Here is a 25,875-nt window from a genome sequence, read left to right as displayed (position 1 = left end):
AGTCATCTCTGGGAATGTGGCTTTTGGCAAGGGATTAGTTGTAGAGCTGAGCATTTTTATTTGTTTGTTTATTTATTTGGTTCAGTGTCTGAACAGAAGTGGGAGGTTGGGGATTAGTTTTGAACTAGACCAGATTTTTTTCTCACTGAAATGAAAAACTGGAAGGGAAAAAAAAAAAAAAAGCGTTTGCGTAGAACTTAATGGCATTTTGAAAGGAAATGTTCATTCAAATTGACATTTTCTAAATGAAACAGATTGATTCTAATGGATATATTCAAAAGAAAACATTTCAGGTTTTTTGAAAAATGTTTCCTCATGTTTTATTTGGTTGAAACTGTTAGCCAACTTCTGCCTGAATTTACAAATAGTTTTGGTTGTCCCAAAACTGCATTTTTTTCAGCGAGTTTACTATTTCCCAAAACTAGATAGTTGTGGGGTCAAAAATGATAGCTTTTGCTGTCTTTGTGTATAGATTATTCAGATTTGACCAAGTTATAAACCACAGAATATTGCACAGACTCACTGAGCCTACTGCATCATTCTGAAGTGGTCACACAGACCAGAACTTGTAATGGGACACAGACAAAAAGAATGCTTCTGGCTGACACCACCCAACAAATTATTCATTGGTTTAGAGGAAATTGCACTGTGTTAGGGGCCAGGAGACCATTATTTCTCTACTAACTTCTTCTACTGACTAGTCTAGTGTTAATAATCCCATGTACTTTACAACCCTTAATGTAGAGCAAGGCCTCATGAAGGAGAGCAAGTATCAGTCTCTCCATGTTACAGAAGGAGTAAGTGCAAGGTTGTATGAATCCAGTTCTGACAGAGCTGGAAAGAGAATCCAGGTCCCTAATGTCGCCACTTCTGTGTGAATGCTGTCTCCCAAATATTAGAGGAAAATATCTCACATATTTAGGGTTTGTTTTCATGTACAGTGCTACAGTGACGCAGCTACAGTGCTGTACAGATAGATACTCCTACTCCAGTGGGAGTGCTGCTCCTGTCAGCTTTGTTAATCCACCTCCCTGAGAGGTGGTATCTATGTAGGCAGGAGAAGCTCTCCCGTCAACCTAGCACCATCAACACAGGGGCTTAGGTTGGTATAACTATGTCGTTCGGGGTATGGATTTTTCACACCCCTGAGAGACATAGCTATGACAATATAGGTCTGTAGTGTAGACCTGGTTTTATCAACTTGGGGCTTGTCTACACTACAGTTTATGTTGGTATAACTTGTGTTTCTCTGGGGTTTGAATAAACCACCCTCTTGAGGCGACATAAGTTACACCCCCCTAAGTGCCGGTGTCTGCAGAAGAGCTTTTCCTGCTGCCCATAGCAAGTGCCTCTTGCAGAAGTGGTTTTATTAAGCTGACGGGAGAGCTCTCTTCTGTCAGCGTAGAGCGTCTTCACCAGACGCGCGAGTGATGCACTGATGCAGCTGTGCCACTAGTGTAGACTAGCCCTTGATTAGTTGTTTGCATCATGAGGTTCTCAAAATGGTTTATGGAGTCAAACAGCACAAGAGGCTGCTATAAGCATTCTGAAGAACATAGAAATAAATCTAGAAAGTAAACAAAGAAACATGTTAATGATTTAAATATCTTATATATGTTATATTACTCTCAGTAAGGACAGACATGAACCAGACTTAGAATCAAAGCAGTTTAGTAATTGCTAGAATCTGAAGACAAGCGCGGATCTCAAAAAATCATGGGTGTTGTCACATATCTTTCCATGTTCATTCCAAATCTGTTCTGTCAGCTCACCCTCCCAGACAACTCCTGGTAAATGTTCAGTGACACTGGATTGAGCCACACAGAAATTCCTTTAATGAGTTTGATAGGTAACAGTTCTTGTGCTGAAATGCTTCAATGTCGCTCAACCTGTCTCATTATCAGTTACTGCTATGACAGAAAAAAGTGGAAGGTGAATATCCTACAACTCAAAAACCTTCATAGATGCAAAATACAGGCATATCTAAAAATGGAAAAATAGATAACCATCATATTTGACTATGAGAAATGTTAACAGTCCCTTAAGGCAAGTGAATTTACTGAGTGACTTCAGAAGGCCGATCCTTTCCTTTGTGTGGGGTTTATCTTCCAGTTTGCTACCCGTGGAACACATTTACCCTGCTAGTTTGCATGGAAGCAGCAAGATTTGTGGGAGCAAGTATGGAGGGGAGGTGGCTTCCAGTGAGCCACTAACTGCTTTAGCAACAGCAGCAGGAAAATATTTGCAATAAGGAGCAAGGATATTAAATCCAGGGTCATATGTCTTAAACTCCACTGTTCTACTTTACCCCTGAACTCCCACTACCACCACAAACTGGGTTACACTGTGCTATGGAGAAGTGGAATATAATGCTATATCATATATTAAAAATCCCTTTTATATTAGACCACAATATTTCAATTTCAAGCTATTACTAAATACAAGAGCTTTATGTGGTACTTCTCTTAATACTTTTGCACATCTGGCTGAACTGAAGACATACATTTGTAAAGAAATTTGAATACAGTTTATTTGGCTGTGATCCTGCACACTTTTGTTCATGTGAAAGTACTTCCACGAATAGTTCAAAATGACTTCAGGGGATTATCTTGCATTAGTAAGTAGTTCTCTCACTTCACTAAAGCTTTTTGCACTCAGACACTTAGTTTGCATTTTTTAGCTCTATGTTTAATTTGAGTAATGGAATTCAGTATTGTGAGTGTTTTAACAATCGTAGAGGATAGGGTTGAGAGTGGCAATTTAGACATACAAAAATCTTTGATTCAGAAATGGGCCTCTAGTAACTGATTTGTGAGGCTACTATCATACATTAAGTAATTTTAAACTTTTAAAAACTCTAAGATTTAACATCAACTAAGTAATAAAAAGGGATAATCTAAGTAATGACTTTCTCTACTTGCAGCTGTTAGTTTTACTTTATGGACTTTAAAAAGCTATCTGTTACATACAGTTCAGTACTTAATATTTATTAGGTGTGTAGTATTTTCCTTATGCTACATGTATAACTGTAAAAAAACAAAACAAAAAACACTCAAATCCTGTGGCATGCAAATTAAAACATATTTGAGCTTTTCCTTATAGAAAGTGTGGAGTTTCTCTTTAGCCACTGATGTGAATGAGCATTCTCATAAAAAAGGTGGTTCTCAGACTCAAAGATCCAGTAGTTTTTAGTTAAATTATCAGTGTACTTGGCAGTGTATTGAGGAGAAAAGTAAGCCCTTTATATCTTTACAGACTAGCTATTGTTAGCTGGAGGAGGAAAACACTTTTTTTTTTAAATCTTTTGCTAGATATCCATTTAGGGCATGATCCTAAGAGAGTTGTGGGTGCTCATCATCAGGTCCTGAGAGAAACAGCACTGCATTTGTTATTACTTACCTGTATTTATTACAGCACCTTATTGGTAGAACCTAGCTTACCAACAAACAGCTCTCTGTGGAATTAATGCCGGGATTTTAAATAGCAATTTACAGACTTTGTCCCCTACTAAAACATGGGGTGGTGGTTTGGTTTTTGCATTTCTATGCCAATTAAATCCCTCTCTCTCTCTCACACACGCCCCTATTCTGGTACAGCATAAATGAAAAATTCCTTCCTGTGTGTCCTAGAAACATTAAAATCTGAACATTATTAATGCATTTCTAGCTAGAGAATTAACATAAGCAAACAATCTTTTGTAGATAAACTGCACCCTTCCTGTTTTGGATGGAGCAATAAGTTTACTGTGGAACAGATTTAGGAAATAGCTCTCCATCAGTTCTGTACTTTATAAATAAAATGTTGCTGGGCGAGGTCCTTCCTTTAGCATAAAGCTGATTATTTCCTGTTTAATCCTGAACTAGCGCATTTTAAGAAGCTTTTTTCAATATTAAACTGTAGTTTAGAGTTTTTGTTTTGTTGAACTCTTCAGTAGTTCCGTCTGCCTTGAAATCATGTAAAAATCAGTTTCATGGACTATACAAAGGTTATTCAGAAAATTACTGTAGACAAAATAGAGACGAATGAATATTTTAACTGCTACCTTTTGAAATGATACAGTAAAGCATTTGTTTAGATTTGAATATAAATTCTCATTGGTTAAAAAGGTATTTGTTTTTCATGCATTGCAAAAATTCCTGGTTAAGTGATTTCACTTAAAATATCAGAATATAAAACAAATATCAGAATAAAAAAACTAACGTGATAATCTTCTGTTGTAAGACATGTCATTTTAGTTCAGATTTATTTTAGATTCAAAACAAAAACAAAAACATTATTTCTGTCAGAAGGATATAGAAAGAGGTAGAATGTAGGTAAAACAGCAGTATTAGATTAGGGAACACACAGGTTAATATATGAAGTAACATTACCCTCATCCAACACATCTGTTGTAAAGAAGCCTATGAAATTTAGGCCACACACAAACTGGTCTCCAAGGGCCTGTAGTTGGTGTTAGAATGCTGTTATGTGGTCTGATTGGTTTAGTAAGGAATTATCTCCAGTAAAACCTTGTAACATAATAGTCCTCACTCTCCCACATGGGGACTACTTTTGCTTGACTTGAGTAAGATGTTTCTTAAAGAAGTAATAATGAAGTTTATTGTGTTGCCAAAAAGTAACATTGTGTGAATTGTATGCTGTCAGAAAATTGGTTTATTAGTGTTAGATATCAACTCTTGTTCATTTAAACAGCAACTTAAACTGTTCAGCTGGTGAATGTCTAAAAAATAAATTACACTGATATCCTAGCAATACATTTTAATTAAGTATGTTCTATCACTGTTAATGGAAACTAGTTTTATTATGATTTTTACAGAGATGTATTCAGAAAATGGAACACAAGGTTCCCTGAGTAGGATTTTGTTGTTGGGCTTTCTAAGTATTCAGAATTATTCTGTAGCAGTGCAAGGCAAATTAGATCCTTAGTAATATGCCTATATCCTTCAATATGCTGGCTACTTCCAGAATGGTGCTGTGCTTTCCCAACTCCCATTGACTTCAGTGAAAGTTGAGGGAGCTTACAGTTCACACAAAATCACATAAATAAAGGGCAATTCTATTCTGAAAAGTGACTGTTAAAAATAACATTACCTTACTCAACAGATCTGCCCCTGATCTGTCCAGAGTCATAACTGCTTATTTCAGTGACAAAACTGAGGATTGGTTTTGCTGCTTTTTATTGCTGTTGGCCCTGTAGAACCAACACAGCTAAAGCTGAGAGAGCTGTAGAGTCATCTTTGGAGGTACTGCCTTCTCCTGCAGTGTGACGGGCCTGCTCCATGGGCAGCTATAAAAGGTTATATCGAACAAGACTCTACCTCCTCCCCACCTTCTTTGGGCAATATGTGGCCCCAGAGACAATAGACTCATAGAACTGGAAGGGACCTCGAGAGGTCATCTAGTCCAGTCCCCTGCACTCAAGGCAGGATTAAATATTATCTGTAATCCCTGACAGGTGTTTGTCCAACCTGCTCTTAAAAATCCTTAATGATGGAGATTCCACAGCCTCCCTGGCCAATTTATTCCAGTGCTTAACCACTCTGACAGGAGGTTTTTCCTAATGGCCAACCTAAACAACCCTTACTGCAATTTAAGCCCATTGCTTCTTGTCCCATCCTTGGAGGTTAAAAAGAACAATTTTTCTCCCTTCTCCTTGTAACAACCTTTTATGTACTTGAACACTGTTATCATGTCCCCTCTGAGTCTTCTGTTCTCCAGACTAAACAAACCCATTTTTTTCAATCTTCCCTCATAGGTCATGTTTTGTAGACCTTTAATCATTTTTGTTGCTCTTCTCTGGACTTTCTCCAATTTGCCCACATTTTTCCTGAAATGAGGCAACCAGAACTGGACACAATACTCCAGTTGAGGCCTAAAAATCTGCATGGAGTAGAGTGGAAGAATTACTTATCGTGTCTTGCTTACAATACTCCTGTTAATACATTCCAGAATGATGTTTGCTTTTTTTGCAACAGTGTTCCACTGTTGACTCATATTTAGTTTGTGATCCATTATGACCCCCCCAGAGTCCTTTCCACAGTACTCCTTCCTGGGCAGTCATTTCCCATTTTGGATGTGTGCAACTGATTGTTCCTTCCTAAGTGGAGTACTTTGCATTTGTCCTTATTGCATTTCATCCTATTTCCTTCAGACCATTTCTCCAGTTTATTCAGATCATTTTAAATTTTAATCCTATGCTCCAAAGCACTTGCAACCCCTCCAAGCTTGATATCGTCCGCAAACTTTATAAGTATACTCTGTATGCCATTATCTAAATCATTGATGAAGATATTGAAAAGAACAGGACCTAGAACCGATCCCTGTGAGACCCCTCCCCTTCCAGCATGACTCTGAACCACTGATAAGTATTCTGTAGGAACCATTTTCCAGCCAGTTAAGCACCTACATTATAGTAGCTCCGTCTAGGTTGTATTTCCCTAATTTGTTTGAGAAGGTCATGCAACACAGTATCAAAAGCCTTACTAAAGTCAAAGATATACCATATCTACCGCTCCCCCCCCCCCCAAATATCCACAAGGCTTGTTACCCTGTCAAAGAAAGCTCTCAGACTGGTTTGACACGATTTGTTCTTCACAAATCCATGCTGACTGTTACTTATCACCTCATTATCTTCTAGGTGTTTGCAAATTAATTTCTTAATTATTTGCTCCATTATCTTTCTGGGTACAGAAGTTAAGCTGACTAGTTTGTAATTCCCCGGGTTGTCCTTATTTCCCTTTTTATAGATTGGCACTCTATTTGTCCTTTTCCAGTCTTCTGGAATGTCTCCCGTCTTCCATGACTTTTCAAAGATAACTGCTAATGGCTCAGATATTTCCTCAGTCAGCTCCTTGAGTATTCTAGGATGGATTTCATAAGACCCTGGAGATTTGGAGACATCTAAGTAATTTTTGACTTGTTCTTTCCCTATTTTACACTCTAATCGTACCTCATTTTCACTGGCATTCACTATGTTAGACCATGCAGGAACAAGTCTGTGCTACTCCAAGAACAGGGACTATCACTGTGACAGCCTTTGCATGGTTTGCAAAGGTGAGGAGGCTTACTGTGGGCTCCCATCCACCAGTGCACAGTTACGAGAGTGAGTCATAATCTGGTCCTGGCTTCTGATCAGCTCCACTTATGCAAACCCAGTGAATTCACTAGAACTGCACAGGGTGCCACCAAAACATAATTTTAAAACATACTGTCCAGATGCAATTGAGAGCCTAATCTGAATATAATGGTGTTGCATGACTGCAACTGAATGCATGGTTTGATCTGCATATCCTTTCTTACTGATGACGGTACACAAAAAAAGAAAGAATCCAGCTTGACTCTCACGGTCCATGCTGAGTGTGCAGGTCTTCCAGTTTAAAATTATATATGTGTGTGTATATATATGTAAATAAACAAACCTGTAAACTGAGCACCGAAATCACTGAGAGACAATAAGCATGGAAACCCAAATGTGACACTTTTAGAGAGTCACTTTTCAGAGTAGAACCATACTTATTAAACAGGGTCTGGCAGATGAAGGCAGGGTTTGGGACTGTAATTAACATTTTTATTTTTATTTTTATCATGGAGTATATTCCAAGCAAAACAACTGACTCTAAGCAATTTCTAAAGTGTTGTCACCTTGAGTATCTAAATGCCAAGCATTATACATTTTTAAAAATAATTATTACATTTTAGAAAATCTCTAACACCAGATATCTACAGATGTTTCACTAAATTAAATAAAAGGGGACTAGAATTGTAATTGCGTGCAACTAACATTCTTCTTTTACATTTCTTCAATGAGAAAAGCAGAGATTAACATAAAATAATTAAAAGAAGTACTTGTGGCACCTTGGAGACTAACAAATTTATTTGAGCATAAGCTTTTGTTAACTACAGCTCACTTTGTCAGATGCATGCAGTGGAAAATACAGTGGGGAGATTTTATATACACAGAGAACATGAAACAATGGGTGTTATCATATATACGGTAACAAGAGTGATCAGGTAAGGTGAGCTATTACCAGCAGGAGAGAAAAAAACCTTTTATAGTTATAATCAAGGTGGGCCATTTCCAGCAGTTGACAAGAACGTGTAAGGAACAGTGTGTGTGTGTGTGTGTGGGGGGGGGGAATAAACATGGGGAAATAGTTTTACTTTGTGTAATGACACATCCACTCCCAGTCTTTATTCAAGCCTAATTTAATGGTGTCCAGTTTGCAAATTAATTCCAATTCAGCAGTCTTTCATTGGAGTCTGTTTTTTGAAGTTTTTTTGTTGGAGAATTGCGACTTTTAGGTCTGTAATCGAGTGACCAGAGAGATTGAAGTGTTCTCCAACTGGTTTTTGAATGTTATAATTCTTGACCTCTGATTTGTGTCCATTTATTCTTGTATGTAGAGACTGTCCGGTTTGGCCACTGTACATGGCAGAGGGGCATTGCTGGCACATGATGGCATATATCACATTGGTAGATGTGCAGGTGAACGAGCCTCTGATAGTGTGGCTGATGTGATTCGGTCCTATGATAGTGTCCCCTGAATTGACATGTGGACACAGTTGGCAATGGGCTTTGTTGCAAGGATAGGTTCGTGAGTTAGTGGTTTTGGTGTGTGGTTGCTGGTGAGTATTTGCTTCAGGTTGGGGACTGTCTGTAAGCAAGGACTGGCCTGTCTCCCAAGATCTGAGAGAATGATGGGTCGTCCTTCAGGATAGGTTGTAGATCCTTGATGATGTGCAATGGGATCAGAGGGTAATGGCTTGTAGAATTTCCATTACCCTCTGATCCCACTGAGGGTTACCAAAAGAAACTACACCATCTGCTCAAGAAATTCCCTGAAAAAGCACAAGAACAAATCTGCACAGACACACCCCTAGAACTCCGAGCAGGGCTATTCTATCTGCTTCCCAAGATCCATAAACCTGGGAATCCTGGACGCCCCATCGTCTCCAGCATTGGCACCCTGACAGCAGGATTGTCTGGCTACTACTTCTCCTCAGGCCCTACTCTACCAGCACTTCTAGCTATCTTCGAGACACCACTGACTTCCTGAGGAAACTACAATCTATTGGTGATCTTTCTGAAAACACCATCCTGGCCACTATGGATGTAGAAGCCCTCTATACCAACATTTCACGCAAAGATGGACTACAAGCCATCAGGAACAGTATCCCCGATAATGTCATGGCAAACCTGGTGGCTGGACTTTGTCCTCACCCATAACTATTTCACATTTGGGGACACTGTGTACCTTCAAATCAGCAGCACTGCTTTGGGTACCCGCTTGGCCCCACAATATGCCAACATTTTTATGGCTGACTTAGGACAACACTTCCTCAGCTCTCATCCCCTAATGCCCCTACTCTACTTTTGCTACATTGATGACATCTTCATCATCTGGACCCATGGAAAGGAAGCCCTTGAGGAATTCCACCATGATTTCAACAATTTCCATCCCACCATCAACCTCAGCCTGGACCAGTCCACACAAGAGATCCACTTCCTGGACACTACATCGCTAATAAAGTGATGGTCACATAAACACCACTCTATACTGGAAACCTACTGACCGCTATACTTACCTGCATGCCTCCAGCTTTCATCCAGACCACACCACACGATCCATTGTCTACAGCCAAGCTCTATGATACGTCCTCATTTGCTCCAACCCCTCAGACACAAACACCTACAAGATATCTATCAAGTGTTCTTACAATTACAGTACCCACCTGCTGAAGTGAAGAAACAGATTGATAGAGCCAGAGGAGTACCCAGAAGTCACCTACTACAGGACAGGCCCAGCAAAGAAAATAACGCCACTAACCGTCACCTTCAGCCCCCAACTAAAACCTGTCCATCGCATCATCAAGGATATACAACCTATCCTGAAGGACGACGCATCACTCTCTCAGATCTTGGGAGACAGGCCAGTCCTTGCTTACAGACAGCCCCCCAACCTGAAGCAAATACTCACCAGCAACCACACACCACACAACAAAAACACTAACCCAGGAAACTATCCCTGCAACAAAGCCCATTGCCAACTGTGTCCACATATCTATTCAGGGGACACCATCATGGGGCCTAATCACATCAGCCACACTATCAGAGGCTTGTTCACCTGCACATCTACCAATGTGATATATGCCATCGTGTGCCAGCAATGCCCCTCTGCCATGTACAGTGGCTAAACTGGACAGTCTCTACATACAAGAATAAATGGACATAAATCAGAGGTCAAGAATTATAATATTCAAAAACCAGTTGGAGAACACTTCAATCTCTCTGGTCACTCGATTACAGACCTAAAAGTCGCAATTCTCCAACAAAAAAACTTCAAAAAACAGACTCCAATGAGAGACTGCTGAATTGGAATTAATTTGCAAACTGGACACCATTAAATTAGGCTTGAATAAAGACTGGGAGTGGATGTGTCATTACACAAAGTAAAACTATTTCCCCATGTTTATTCTCCCCCCCCACACACACACACACTGTTCCTTACACGTTCTTGTCAACTGCTGGAAATGGCCCACCTTGATTATCACTATAAAAGGTTTTTTTTTTCTCCTGCTGGTAATAGCTCACCTTACCTGATCACTCTTGTTACCGTATATATGATAACACCCATTGTTTCATGTTCTCTGTGTATATAAAATCTCCCCACCGTATTTTCCACTGCATGCATCCAATGAAGTGAGCTGTAGCTCACGAAAACTTATGCTCAAATAAATTTGTTAGTCTCTAAGGTGCCACAAGTACTCCTTTTCTTTTTGCGGATATGAGTAACACGGCTGCTACTCTGAAACATTAAATAATTAGATATTATACAGCAGATTAGATCATTTGTTTCTCTGTTTGCATTTCAATGAATGTGTAATTGCTCTATAAACACATTGATTAATGGGTATGAAAATTACCATACAGATCCAAAGCAAAATTGTTAGTACATATTAAAGAAAGGGAATATAGTATATGGTTATTGTTTAATTTAAAATTTTGTAGATGGTATAGTGCACAAGTGTTGTGTGTTTATTAATCTAGCTTTTTAGAACCAGGAAAAGGAATTCATTTTAGGTAGAAAAACAATGTCAAAATGTAGTTGATCATTTGAATTGCATGCATATAGTATTACGGTAATTCTAAACATATTGCTTGTTCTTTTTCCAGTGTGGATCTCTAAATTAAATATTTTACACATGAACATGAAAATACAGTTTCTGTGGGTGAAATGATAATTAAATGGCATCTGTTCTAATGGGAATTTCTATGTTTTTTTCTCTTGCAAGAAGGAATATACTAAGTAGTCCATTCCAGGTGAGCTATCTGGGTCAATTTAAATTAGGTTAATGTTGTGTTTTGCAGGGCTGTGAAAAGTCTGGGGGAGGATCAGGGGCGGAAATGTGGATTGGAAGGATGGTTTGATACACATTTTGAATTTCTATATCACTGAGGTGTTTACATGAACATCACATTGAAAAACTGTTTGGTACTAAAAACATTGTATTTTAATGTAAATGAATAAATAGTTGCCTGATTTGTTAGCATTTAAATTTGCAATTATAAAGTAGGAGTCAGGACTGTGAATAAAGGTTAACATTTTCAGATGTGAGTACCTAAAGTTAGATACCAAAACCAGCCGTCTGGTTTGTAGAGAGTTGTGGAAAATCTGGTCTCTGAAAATCTGGTCACTTTTTTTCTAGGTGTCCGTCTCACAGTGAAACATAAAATGAGCTGGTCAGCTTTATTCTGGCAGAGTATCCACTCTATTATAGTTAAGGTTGAGCATTGCGTTGGGTTTAACAGTTGACTGTAAGGGTACGTTTAAGGTGTGACAGTAGCGCAGGAAGCCATACCCACGCCAGCTTAAATCTAGCTAGTGTGAGTAACAGTACCAATGAGGACATGGCGACATGGACCCCACGTGGGCTAGCCACCTGAGTATGTACCAAAAGTCCCCAGTGGACTTGTACTTGGGCAGCTAACCTGCACTGAAGCCCATGCTACCATGTCCACTGCTGTTATCATTGGTGCTAGCTAGATTAAAGCTAGCATGGGTATGCCTACCCACACTACAACTAAACTTAAATTGCGGTGTAGATGTGTCCTAAGTGCTCTAAAATCTGCATGCTCAGATAGTCTTGAGATTTGCTGTGCTTCGTAGGGAAGGGGGTGCTAAGTAGTGTTAGTGGTCCAAATTTGGGACCATTTGTGGAAGGGGTTCCCCTTTAGGAGATACCACTCTTTTAAAAACAAACCTCATTCATCGATCCTTTTATACTTTTGGTAAATGTGCCCTGAGTAGTACAGCTACTTTAGAAGGGGCTCTGGCTATTTTCTCAAGGGTAATAAAATTACACATACTGTATGAGAGACTAGGTGGGTGAGGTGATACCTTTTATTGGACCAACATAAGGAGTTAGCCCATAAAGGGACCATTCAAGTTAGAATGTGCTAACCAGTTATGCTAAACTATCTGTTCGATTTTGTATTTAGCTGAGACACTCTTAGTACCATTCACAGACCTGAAGAAGAGCTTGGTGTAGCTTGAAAGCTTGTCTCTCTCACCAACAGAAATTGATCCAATAAAAAATATTACCAGACCCTCCTTGTATCTCTCATATTCTGGGGACCAACATGGTTACAACAACACTGGATACATACTGTATGCACTTTTGTGGAAATGATTTCTGGGTATCTTGCAACTTCTGTGTGAGCCAGGATTGGGGAGAGGTGGGAGGTCCTTGACCTTGGGGGGTCTGGGGGGGTTTGAAAGTATACACACACACACGGCCTTTGACTTGTGAGCTGGAATCCCCTGTGGGTGGACAGCTGAGAGCAGACATGCTTGGTGCGTGGCACAGGCTCACAAAGACCGACACTGGGGAGAGGGAATGAAAACACCCATGGAGATGAATGGAGCAGTTCTCATATCTTAGCACTATTATTTTAGGCTGTATTCATCTCCATGGGGTGTTGTCATTAGCTGAGACTTCATACCTCTCTGAGCCTCCCATACTGCAGATGAATGTGTAGAATCCCTTCACCACCCACTAAGGTAGGGACTCTGCATCTCCACTTTCCTGCCACTTCCTGCCTCCAGCTTGTACTTGCACTCCTCATAGCTCGCCACCTTTCCACCTCCCCATGGCCCTCCAAACTTCCTAGGGGCATGGAGTGGCAAGGAGGAGGGTGGAACCAGTGAGGCACGGGGTGTTTCGAGCAGTGGGCTTGTTGGAGGAATTGGAGCAGTGGAAGGAGGAAATGAGTGATTGGGGAGAATATCAGAGGTTTGACGCAATGCAGGCTTCTGTTAGAACTGTGCAGGGAAGAATGGTGTGGAAAGGAGGAGGTCAAAGCTGTTCAGGGGGGATGTTGGGGAACTTCAGTTCTGTCTTCCAAAAGCCCCTCATCCATCAGTCAGTGAATGATCGGTACTTATCTGCCACCCATCATTGTAGTATTGGAGTGCCTCGCAGAAAGTATTGTGTTTATCCTCACAACAGCCCTGTGAGGTAGGGAAATACTATCCACTTTCTATAGGTGGGGAACATAGTGACTGAGGAACTTGTCCAGGATCACGCAGGTACTTTGTGGTGGGGCAGGGAACTGAACCCAGGTCTCCCAAGTTCCATGTCCTAACCACTGCATCAACCTTTCATCGTACTCCCCTCTTAGAATCATAGAATCATAGAATATCAGGGTTGGAAGGGACCCCTGAAGGTCATCTAGTCCAACCCCCTGCTCGAAGCAGGACCAATTCCCAGTTAAATTATCCCAGCCAGGGCTTTGTCAAGCCTGACCTTAAAAACCTCTAAGGAAGGAGATTCTACCACCTCCCTAGGTAACGCATTCCAGTGTTTCACCACCCTCTTAGTGAAAAAGTTTTTCCTAATATCCAATCTAAACCTCCCCCACTGCAACTTGAGACCATTACTCCTCGTTCTGTCATCTGCTACCATTGAGAACAGTCTAGAGCCATCCTCTTTGGAACCCCCTTTCAGGTAGTTGAAAGCAGCTATCAAATCCCCCCTCATTCTTCTCTTCTGCAGGCTAAACAATTCCAGCTCCCTCAGCCTCTCCTCATAAGTCTTCCCCCCACATCTGTCACTCTCTTCAAAAATTATCCTTACTGAGTCCAGGCTGGTCCCCACACTGATCGTTCATTCTTTCCTCAGCTCCTTAGCCCACAGGTCTCCTGCCAGTACTTGTCTCTCTGTGGGAAGGAGGATTGAGGAGGTAGAACCAGGCTGTGGTAGACAAACAGAGACAAGAGATGCAGAGGCAGTGAAGGTACCAACATGCACCCAGTGCATTCTGTGGCTGGAGGAATCATTGCCAAGGAGCCAAAGGCAGTGGAGAGAGAGAGCTGGGCTGTGGTACATCGGGGTGATAAGATTGTTTGTTTGTTTGTTTGTTTTTTAAGCTAAGGAAATTAAATGCCCAAACACTTTAACTCTGAATTAAGGTTGCCTAGTGGTGCCCCAGGTTTTTCCAGAATGTGGAGAGTAGCTAATTTAAACCTCTGAAAACCGGGAAATACAAAATTAAGGTAAACGCCACCCCTTCTTAATAACCTTATCTCTGCCTTCTTGAAATGATGCCTCATCATGACAATTACACATACTGTACACAGTGTAGTTGTAGCTGTTTTGATCCCAGGATATTAGAGAAACAAGTAGCTTATAGCTTATATTGGACCAACTTCTGTTGGTGAGAGAGGCAAGCTTTTAAACTGTGAGGACATGTTTACATTATGGGCCCTACAGTGGCACAGCTATAGAATTGCAACTACAGCAATGGGGAAGGGTTTTTTCCATGGATGTGGGAACTCCACTTCCCCAAGCAACAGTAGTTAGCTGCATCAGTACCATGGGTTACATTAGCTTAACTACGGTGCTCAGTGGTGTGAATTTTCTCATACGCCTGAACAATGTAGCTAGATCATTCTATATTTTCAGTGTAGACCAGGGCTCAGTCTACACAGACCACCTCACATTTGCTAAATGTTACTTCCCCTTCACCCTTGCCCTGGGGAGTCCTTCTGTGACATTGCTTTCACTGAGGCTAGGTCTACATTGCAGATCTATATCTGTTTAAGTGTGTTGCTTCGGGGTGTGAAAAATCCATAGTGCTTTCTACACGGGGGTTAGGCAGGTATAACTATGTCAGTGGGAGAGCTTCTCCTGTTGACATAACGCCTGCCTCTCGGGGAGGTAGATTAACCACACCGATTGGAGAAGCTCTCCCACTGGCATAGGAGCGTCTTCACTAAAGCACTGCAGCACTATACATGAAGACAAGCCCTCACTCCAAGCTCCAGAGACCGCTGTCATATATGTGACCATACTGCTGAAAATCCACGTGACAAGACGATCTCTTTGCACCACTGCTCACACAACCTACAGAGCTCAGCACTGAAATGAGGCATATTTGATCCTTGAAAGTACGTGGGCACCTTTTGTCTTATCACAGTAACAGCTCTGCCAAGCTGCTCAAACTAATTGCTCTACCTTCGACACAGCTGGAGCAGATGCTGATAAATGCTGAAATTCATATCTGTGTAGCACAGTGCAAACCAATGGCACATTCTTCCTCATGGCTACTCATTATGGCACCCTCCTTACAGAACCATTCCAAGCGGCTATTGTCAGCTATAGTGGGCTGAGTTTAGATTGTGAGCTGCTCTCCACATTCTGGAAGGGCATGAGGCACCACTGGGCAATCTTAACTCTGTGTTAATGAAGTTTTGGGACATTTAATATAGAATCACATTATCAGATGCCCTGCCCACCTTCCAGAAGTTACTGGATTCTAGAAAACTGAACTCGTATAATAGTTCACAGCTCCATCCACTATCAGCTCTTCAGTACCCACTGAGTTGTATCCACCCTCTGGCCAAGTCCCTATCTCTAGTTATTAGTGGCTTTGCCCATTCTTCTCCTTTAAACTTATAGACACTTGTTACTTTCTTATCATTTCATAAAAGGCTGAATAAGAACCTTATGTTCTCCTTACTTCCCTTTTAACTTTTTAGAGTAACTTTTTCTTGTTCTGATGCTAACCTTGACTTGCCTGTATACCCCAATCACCTTCTACACACTGGCCAGAGTAGGCACGATATGTATTGCCTTACATCCCAAAACATTTCAGTAAAAGAATATTACAACTACAAAGTTAAGTTCTCAAAAGTTGGGAAATAGCTGAATAATGTTTGCCTACATAATCTTCATTTGGCCACCTTGTGTGTATGCATTATGATATATTCTTTAGTTGCATGATCACATACTACTTAAAGGTTTGATGTTAGATCATGTTAGTTAACAGATTCTAAGTAGCACGTTTGAGAAGTCTAGTATGGAAAAGGCAGTGTATACTTTAACATATACTCAGCTGGTCAAGCCTAGGCTCTGTGCTTGGCTTTAGCTTAACCACGTAAACGTGTTAAAAGGCAGCATGTCTTGCCTACACTAAAACCTGGTCTACACAGAGAGTTTATACAGGTATAGCTATTGGTTGGAATTGTGAAGTTTTTATCAAAATAGTTATATCAATACAACCAGTGTGGACTCAGTTATACTAGTATAAAGGTGCCTTATACTGGTATAGGTTATTATTCCCATTCCTGTATGGGAATAGCTAGACTGGTATTAAAACACCTTTATGCTGATATAACTGCATCCAAATTAGTGGGTTGTATCACTTCAAATACCAGTATGATTAAACAGTGTAATTTTTGTGTATAGACAAGCTCTGAAGGTGTTAGCTAACAACTTCCAACATTACATCTTTAAACCCTAGTCTAGACATGGCTGAAGTGTTTGAAAAGTGCCTACCACACAGTGTGTGTCGGGGAGGGGCAGGAATCACAGTTGGGGCTTCTTACCTTACTGTAAGATAAGAAAAGGAGTTAAATTGTCTAAAGGAGGAGAATAATTAAAAATTAAACGTATTAGTTGGTCTATGAAAACTCATGGGGTGCAGATTGTGTTGGCTTTAAGGATCTTTTCAAACAGGACTTGAATTCGTGTCCCAGAAGAGAAGAGAAGACTTTCTTCCTAGATAACCCAGAATTTTGTTAGGAATTGTACAGCTGTTTCCACTCCTCCTTCATATGTTTGTTAAAACACTACAAATTCTTTTCATTATGCCAGTGATATAGTCAGATCAGAGAATAAGAATATGTTATGGCCTGGGTAAATAATCGCCCTGTGGCATTACCTGTTTTCAGGATTCCTTGACATGTATATCAAACAGTATAATGCTGCTGCTGCTATGATTCTTTCTTGTTTTTGAATATAGGGATTCTATAACTTCTTTCCCCACATATGGAATCATTTTTAAAGTTCACTTCCAGATGTTTAGGGATGAGCTTTTCAGTGGTCTCGTCTCAGAATGAATATAAACCAGAATTCCAAGGATATAGATATTTCTAACTCTGAGTTGGGTCTCAAGTGCTTCCAATTTTCCCTCCAGCAAAGAATGGTTTTTCATAAGTGATTTTCCATGTTTGGAATCTCTTCTGAAGTTCCTTTGTTCAGACTCCACATGGCCTATTCTCTTCTCATTTCCCAGAAACTGACTTTCTTCTCTGCTGAGATGAATTTTTGAAGAGTCAGTCTTCGTATTCAGGGCCAGCATCATGTCTTTTAAAGAGCTCTGAGTCTTTCTGCAAGAATTTCAGAGAGGCAGGCCAGCACCACTGCAGTCTGTTGCTGTGCAGAGCTCCAGAACTCGTCTGTGTCTGGTCTCTGCATACCTTTCTAAAGAGGAATAGATTGGGTTCTTTTTTTTCATCCGTTCGTTGAGAGCAAAATGTTGTGTTTAAGTTGCTTTAACTGTGCCTCTCTGTTCTCACAGCCTGTTGGCACCAGCCTGCACCCCCTCCCCACATCACTGTTTTCTGTTCGTAGAGTAACCTGGTGTTTGTTCTAATACAGTTTATGGTTTTTGAAATAGTTTGCCACAGTAAATATCCCAAAAAGCATGCATCTCTACTATGAGCCTATTTATCCTATTGATTATGGTGTCAGTGACGCAACATCTGAGATTCCAGGCTTGGTGGTGATAAAAATGGTTCTGATGTTTCATTTTAATTTTTTTCCCTTGAAGCCTTGTAAGGAAAATATGACTCTTATCATGACAAAAATCTGTCCAAACTTTTTTTTTGGTTTTTTTGTTTTGTTTTTGTTTTTGTTTTTTGGTGTGTGGAAAAATAAGGTTTAGAATGAAATGGTATTGCAAGTCTGTAATGTGAAGTTCTCTGGAAGACCAATTACATATAGATTAGACCTACTTTGTTTCACATATTTCTTTTTGGTGCTGTCCAGTACAAAAGGCCTTTCAGAAGAACATGTCTTTGTATTCTTTACTAGTGTGGTTAACATCAGTTCTTTGGCTGACATAATCACATCTACAATGTTATAAAAGGCTTTGTGAAGACTATCAATTACCAGGTTATTTTACCTGTTCATTCACACATCCCCAGTCTGAGTACTTCAAACATGATAGAACAGAATAAATAAAAGTGTGATTAAGAAAAATTGTTTGAAGCTATTTTCCCCCAGTACCTAATGACTGGAGGGGAAAAAAAAGTTCCTGTAAAGGTGATAGAAGCCGCCTGAAAGCACTTGAAAAGCAGAAGTTATCCAAAGCCAAATACCATCTGTCTATCATATGGTTAATCAGATACAAGGTTATTTTTCTGAACAGTTCTTTTCTTGGAAAAGAATCTGTCAGGAAATAGTCGCCAAAGTTAGCTCTGCTTTGAAGTTCTCTTAGCCAGACCCAGAATCCTAGGGCTGTGAAAATCATCTGAATGTGAGAGTGTTAAACTCTTCTGCTGTTGTAGAGCAATGAACATCTTAAATACCCAAAGCAGTATGCTGAAAAAATACTTATACCTTATCTGAGAAAATATCATGTGCACACTGTTTTCCTGATTTTTTTTAAAAGAGATTTTGCTTGAAATGATTGGGCTACATTGTCTTCTTTTGTTTAGGTCTATGTTAATCTTCTGAGAAAATAAAAGTAAAGAATCATTTCTTGCAGGAAGAGTGTCCCAAATGGTGATCTCATTTTTGCCTATTCTAAAATGTACCATCAAAAATATTTCTTGTGTTGTCTGGCTTTATATAAAGTACTATAATCACTGATATTACTTCTGAACCTCAGCTGGGCTTGCAAAATGCCCAAAGATCTTCTTTCTCACCTCTGACACAGCTGTTATGGCTTTGTCCTCCTTGCTGCATTTTGACTTGTCCTAGGTCATGTCTACACTATGGGAACTAAAGCGGCCCAGCTACATTGCTGCTGTAGCGTCCTAGTGTAGACGCTTTCTACAACTACAGAAGGGTTTTTTTGCCCCATCAGTGTAAGTAATCCACCTCCTTGAGTTGTGGTAGCTACGCTCACATAAGAAGTCTTTCATTGCCTCACCACATCTACACCAGGTGTTAAGTCGACCTAACTGTGATGCTCATTGGTGTCAATTTTTCACACCTGGAAGCATTGTAACCATGTCACCCTAACTTTTAAGTGTAGTCCAGGTGTCAGTAAAATGGGTGCTTCCTAGTATAGGATTATTTTATTTTGTTAATTGTGTATACAATTCATAGACAGATTTAGGAAGAATGTGTATATATGTCAGTAAGAACTAAATCTGACCACGGGTGTGGTTTCATGCCTTAAAAGATCATCCTTGGACAAAGATCACAACTTCTGATTGCTTGTGTTTGTTTTGTTTTTCTTCTAAAGAATGTGCAGAGAAATAAAACTAGGCTCTCATCACATAAAAGCCCAGTACATTTTTATAAAAGGAAATTGGCCAGTGGTGTGTGAAAATGACCAGTGTTAACCACTTGATAGAGGAAGAATCTCTGCCACATTCCTGTTTGGGTAGGGTGCATGAGATTAATATCGTTGTCCCTTTTCAACCTGAGCATCTAGGCAAAGTTCTAAGTACCAAGGTACACTGCAAATAATACATAATAGGGGCTTAATAAAATTTCAAATATAAAAAAAATCAGCAGATGAAGCTGCAAGTACAAGTGAAAAGAATGGGAGCAGAAAGGGGGTTAAAATATCAAAGAAGTTATTTCAGGTGGTCAGACAGTTTCCCTTTTCCTGCATGTAGAAGCCCTGCACATTTCCACTTTAAGCTCTTTGCAGCCATTGTTGTAACATTTTCTTCTTTCTTACCCTTCCCCCACTCCCACTTGGGTTCAGTTACTTTGCATCCTCTGAGGTGCAACCTCTGGGTGATGTCAATTCTAAACTGAGCTCTCCCTTATGAAGTTACATTGTACTGGGTTGAGCTACCAATAGCATCAAACCTATAGAGCTCCTTTGAAGCTCTATACAGGAAATTGACCTGGCTTTGCCATTATGGGTGATTTTTAATCTCCAATATTTAGTATGTTTCATCTTCAAAGTGTTATCAGAAGATCAACTAATCATTACCTTTAAATAAAAATGAATAAGATGGGCACAGGTGACGAGGTAAAACCCAGATTTTATTATAAGCAAAAGTGCTAAATGTATTTAATGTTTGCTCATCTCTCTTTATTCAGATATTTTATTCCAGGTGGCTGTTGCTGTATCACAAGAGAAATTATTTTCCTCCCCAAGTTCTATTTTTCAGAAATTTCCTTCATTAAGAATTATTTTTTGTGTTAAAGTAGTACTGAACTAGCTACCTTTGCCCTTGTGACCTTACAGCAAGCCTGCAGGGGAGTAAACATTTATAACAGGCGTAACAAAATGTATGTTGAATCTATCATTCATTGTTCATCGCTTGTTTTTGGTGGTGTAATGTTACTTTAACCTTATGTGGGGTGGGGGAGATGCTGCTGCTTATGTAAATATTCTTGCATTTAATCAGTTTCTCAAATGTATTGCTTCTAGGTTTACAGACAAGACTGTGAAACCTTTGGCATGGTAGTGAAGATGCTGATCGATAAAGATCCTTCATTAGAAAAGTCCATTCAGTTTGCCCTGAGACAAAATTTGCATGAGATAGGTGAGCGATGCATTGAAGAACTTAAACATTTCATTGCTGAGTATGATGCTGCCAATCAAGAGTTAGCAGAGTCCTTTAAAGAGGGTGCATATTAAGAACAAAAAAATATGCTTTTAGATTTTCCATATTGTATATGCCGTTAATATATAAATATGCTTTTTGTGGAGAAGGGGAATACTTTCTGGAGATTTGAATCCAAGGCCCATGTTCTTTCATAGTAGCTGACTATAGATTGTTCATTGTCCAGGTCATTTAATTGTGTTCTTCTAATGTGTATTTGTTTTGTGACATTTATTCCTTTGAAAAGGATACATGTTTCAATAATGATGTAAAGTGATAAACTATTTTTGAAATCCTTTACACAATTACCTAGAAAAAAAGATTTGTTCGATGTATGTATACTTTTGTTTCAATGTTTAGAAGTGTGAGTAAGCACTGTATTTTTATTAAAATAACACAAAGCAGTTCTTCATTCCTCAGCTTATATTCAAAAACATGGATGTTCTCTTGTTTATATATGCTATAGAAAAACTTGCAAGGTTGTTTATGACCGTTATCATAAACGTTTATCATTTATTTTTGCCATGTGGTTTTAAAGTTCAGGTCCATTCTGAAAAATGACATCTGTGGATTCCTTGTTTGACTCAGTGACTGCCAGAACAATTACTCACTTGACAAGGGAAGTGATGTCTTTTTTCTAATTTTAGCCCTGCAAACTCCACTTAATATCCTAAAGACAAGCTGGGTTGTTTTTGTCTCATGTATCATCAGTATAAAACTGGTTTGGTAGGCTGAATTCTGCTTTCCGTTACATCTGTGCAACTGAGGGCAGAATTTTCCCTGTGGTTCAAACTTAGTTAACAGTTCTGTTTGATACTTAGAGCAGTACAGGGCTAACTAGAGGGGTTTTTTTTAAAGTGAAAAAAATAATTGTGACGGAAGAAAAGCAGGTCCACTGGGCAACAGAGTGCTAGCTCTGACATAAGTGAAATTTCTGAAAAGTGATTAAGATCAGTTTGTGGTACCTTCTTAAAATTAAGAGTCTGCATCTTCATTTTTAAAAAGAGATTGATGTATTAGAAACATTCCACCTTAGACAGTTACAAAATTTCTAAGACATACTACACAGAGGTTAGGAGAAGCAGAGTTAAGCTCCTTGTATCTATCTGTATTATATAACATGTTTGAAACTAAATGAAAAGAGCTAATGACTTTAAAACAGACCACTTCTATGACATGTAGGCTGCTTCACCGAACAGAAATACTGTGAGCCCCAGTCTGCAGATAGTCATGTGTACTATCATTAACTTCATTGGGACTACTTACAAGGGAGTAAACAAATGCATGGTAATCATTTTGTATGTAGAAGTTGGTGTCTACTCATACACACCATTACCGTTCTTCACAATGGGTTGCCCATACTGGGTTGCACCTTTCTGGTAAAGGAATTCAATAAATATGTCTACATCAGACTCATGCTATGGGTCTGGTTTGTTTTAGTGTCAGTGCCTTTGCTTTAGACTGACTCTTCTGTGATAACGAATTTATCCAATGCACTTCACTATTCATACAAAAACTGAAACTTTTTGAAAAATGGCTGAGTCTTTCCTCACCTACTATCATAGGCGCCGAATCCGTGGGTGCTCCCTGCCCCCCTCCTCTTCGCTCCAGCTCACCAACGCTCCGCCTCCTCCACAAGTGTGCCGCGTGCCCGCTTTTTCCCCCAGCTCCCGGTGCTTGTACTGCAAAACAGCTGTTTCGCACGGCAGGGAGGGAGGAGGGGGAACGCAGCACGCTCGGGAAAGAGGCGGGGTCAGGGCGGGGATTTGGGGAGGGGTCCAATAGGGGCAGGGAGGGGGTGGAGTTGGGGTGGGGACTTTGCGGGGAAGAGGTTGGAATGGGGGTGGGGCAGGGAAAGGGTGGAGTTGGGGTGGGGCCAGGGTATTGGGGGGGCACAAGCACCCACCGGCGCCGGAGAAAGTTGGCACCTATGTCTACTATGTTTTCAGCCTTTGAAAAATTTTGTCATTGTTAGCTACGAGTAGTCTCGTAGCAACATCAGTGTTAAACATAAGTTTGTACTCATGGTTAGAACTCTTAAGGTTATAAGCACTGAACAAAATTTAGGAATATGTGTTGAATAATAATACATCTTGCTAATAATTATGAGGAATGCTTACTGTTCTTCTCAAGAATGTCCGTTATTACTGTACTTTAATTTCAGTATTCATTAAGGAATATGTTCCTAATGCTTAATTTGCAACAAATAATCTCTAAAAAGTGGAGAATATTGTGAGCACATGCTTTATTTTATGAAAATCTGTTTTACATAAATCAGCTGTTTCTCAAATCAGATTAAATCTGTGATAGCAACAAGGGCTCCTATTGTACAACTTAATGTGTTTTTTCTAGAATTGGGTATTACTAGAAAGTTTGCTAACCTGAACTTCACATTGAATGTTAGGTTGCTTCCTCCCCTTCCCCCTGGTTTTGTGCTTGTTTCAAGTCTTAATGTGTAAAACCCTTTGTGTGCTTTAGCTATTCACAGTGTTGATGTAAGTGAGAAATTAATGTTCCCGCAAATCCAGTAAATTTAAAGCAAGAAAATGGCTTCTTCTGCTATGGATATAAATATACACAGGAGTATGCGCACTTGTTTTAAGTTTTGTACAGTGAAAATACAGTAGGGTTGTCTTCCGCACTGAGAAATCTGCATGTAGACACAGGTGGGTGGGGACTAATTGGGAGATGGTGTCGGGGCAAGGAGATTATTGGTGGAAGTGGATGGAATCTGCCCTGGAGAAGGTGTAGATCTACTCTGGCTTCCCCCATAGCACATGAACAGGTGAGCTAGTTAAAGCAAAACTTGTTACTAGCATTCATGAATGTGCATATACCCTTAAAATATGGGCGCACAGTGTAAATGCAGTGCTGTCTGTCTGAAGGTGTGGACAGCCTGAAACAATAGGTTTGAAAGGGTAGGAACTGACCTGTTAATCTCAGTGGGTGGTCAGCTTTAACTTTGAGTTACAATTTAAATGATTAAACATGTCACTGCAGATTATTTTCGTTCTGTGTATGGATCTATGGCCTCTGCAGTGAAATGGAATGCACCAGAGAGTGTACAGTTTACAGATATGGCCCCTTCTCTCTGCTGTCCAAGCCTAATCTTATTTTTCCTCAGAGAATGCAGCTACCACGTATCCCATTCGCTATCGGAGACTCAACGTCCACGCCTCCTCTAGGATGAGGGTACACGCTCCACTTTGTGGCAGTGCAGCCTATCTGCATTAGGTGGTCTGCACCAGTTGTAACTAAAGGAATATCGCTTTCTCCAATACAAGTTTACGTAGGCCTTGTTTATATTAAGAGGGAATACTGTCCCCATTTGCTTGACCTGTAAATACAAGTGATTAGATACTAAGTATTTTTGTTGTTGGGGTGGGGGAAGATAACAGAACCAATTTTTAAATTAAAATAACCATGATGCATTGGCCACCCTCAGCAAGGCATGCAAAACATCATTTATTTGTCAATCAAATAGGGCTAGTGTGGTAAGCCCCTTTCAGTGAGTAATTCTCATAGCCCCTCACAAGCAGTCTCTCTCTCCCCCCTCCCCCACCAAAGAGGAGGATGAGTATCATTCTTCATCCTCTTCTGATAGTTGGAATGTTTCACCTGATTACCCTTTGGGGGTATTTTTTATAACCTGTATATATTTGGAAGTCAAGTCAGACATACGGGGTAAATATAGGCATGTTAGTTCAAAAGCCCCTAATTGGTACCACTGAGCCTGGCCTCATTAATTTTATCCATATAGACAAAATGCTTGGCTTCCAGGCCCTATGACCACATCCTAAATCAAAACATTTCTCAGCTTTGGTTTCCAGGGTTAGATCATCTTCAGCCCAGGATGCACCTATTATGCAAAAGTATTCACAGCAATGTATACAGACTCTTCTCCACATCCGTCTCTGGGTGAACATAGTTTCAGAAACTTGCTGCTGATATATATTTCAGAGCATATTCCATCCTCTTCTTCACAGAATGAGGCTATGGCTCCTCCTCAGGTATCGTTATTAGATAAGAAGTCATTTTGAGACTTGGTCCACTGAATGGCAGAAGCTTTGGAGATCCGTGTTCAGACTGCTCAAGAAAAAGGACATAAGTTACTAGACATTTTGCATCCATTTCTACCAGAGAGGCTTGCCCCACCTTTAAATGAGGGCTTGTTAGAGCCAGCCCTGCTTTTATGGTAGACTCCAGCATCTATACCACCCACTGCAAAGAAAGTTGAAAACTGGTATCAAGTCCTTTCAACAGGCTTCTAATATTTCTACACACATCCTTCTCCAGGGTCCTCAGTAGCAACAGCAGCACACGAGAGAAATTGAACCTCCAGAAGACCAGAACCATCACGCACGTTGCATAGTACTTTTTGCCTCCAATCAGTTTCATTACAGTTTCAGCAGCATAATGGTGTCTTGTAGGAAGGTTTTAGCTATTAACTGACCATTCATAGATGAACTTCAGTCAGACTTAAGAGGAATTTAAATCTTTATCAAAATACTCAGTAACTTTGCCCCACATAAGGTAATAACTATCAGGCCTTTTTAAGTTAAATCTTTTTTGGTTCCTTCTCCTCTGATTAGTACTAAAGGACTAATGTTTCAAACTATGTGGGAAGATCTTCCTTTTGAAGGGAATCATCTAGTTCAGTTCTAAAACTGAGTCATTACCTACACTGAAAGGCACTCGTACTATATTATGTCATTGGGCATCTACACTTCCAATGCAAAAAGAGAGATAAGGTGGATGAGATCTTTTATTGGACCAACTGTTGATGGAAGAG

General features: G+C 40.0%; 1 protein-coding gene across 8 annotated transcripts in view; it reads left to right on the top strand.

Annotated features, from left to right (window-relative positions):
- Positions 1-22,779, top strand: part of PPHLN1 (periphilin 1) — a 139,895-nt gene extending 117,116 nt beyond the window's left edge. For 6 of the 8 annotated variants that reach the window (XM_073328028.1, XM_073328026.1, XM_073328025.1 and 3 more), the window contains one exon: positions 20,909-22,779. In XM_073328028.1, the coding sequence (XP_073184129.1) occupies positions 20,909-21,118 (210 nt within the window). In that variant the 3' untranslated portion in view covers positions 21,119-22,779. Of the gene's footprint in view, positions 1-11,173; positions 11,207-11,295; positions 11,321-20,908 lie in introns of those variants that run through there. The other 2 variants (XM_073328031.1, XM_073328030.1) reach the window with 2 other exon arrangements.
- Positions 22,780-25,875: the final 3,096 nt, after the last annotated feature.

Source organism: Lepidochelys kempii, chromosome 1 (assembly GCF_965140285.1).
Source record: "Lepidochelys kempii isolate rLepKem1 chromosome 1, rLepKem1.hap1, whole genome shotgun sequence".
In the NCBI taxonomy this organism is placed as follows: domain Eukaryota; kingdom Metazoa; phylum Chordata; order Testudines; family Cheloniidae; genus Lepidochelys; species Lepidochelys kempii.
The sequence above is the reverse complement of the archived record's forward strand: the minus strand, read 5'-3'. Positions and strand labels throughout refer to the sequence as shown.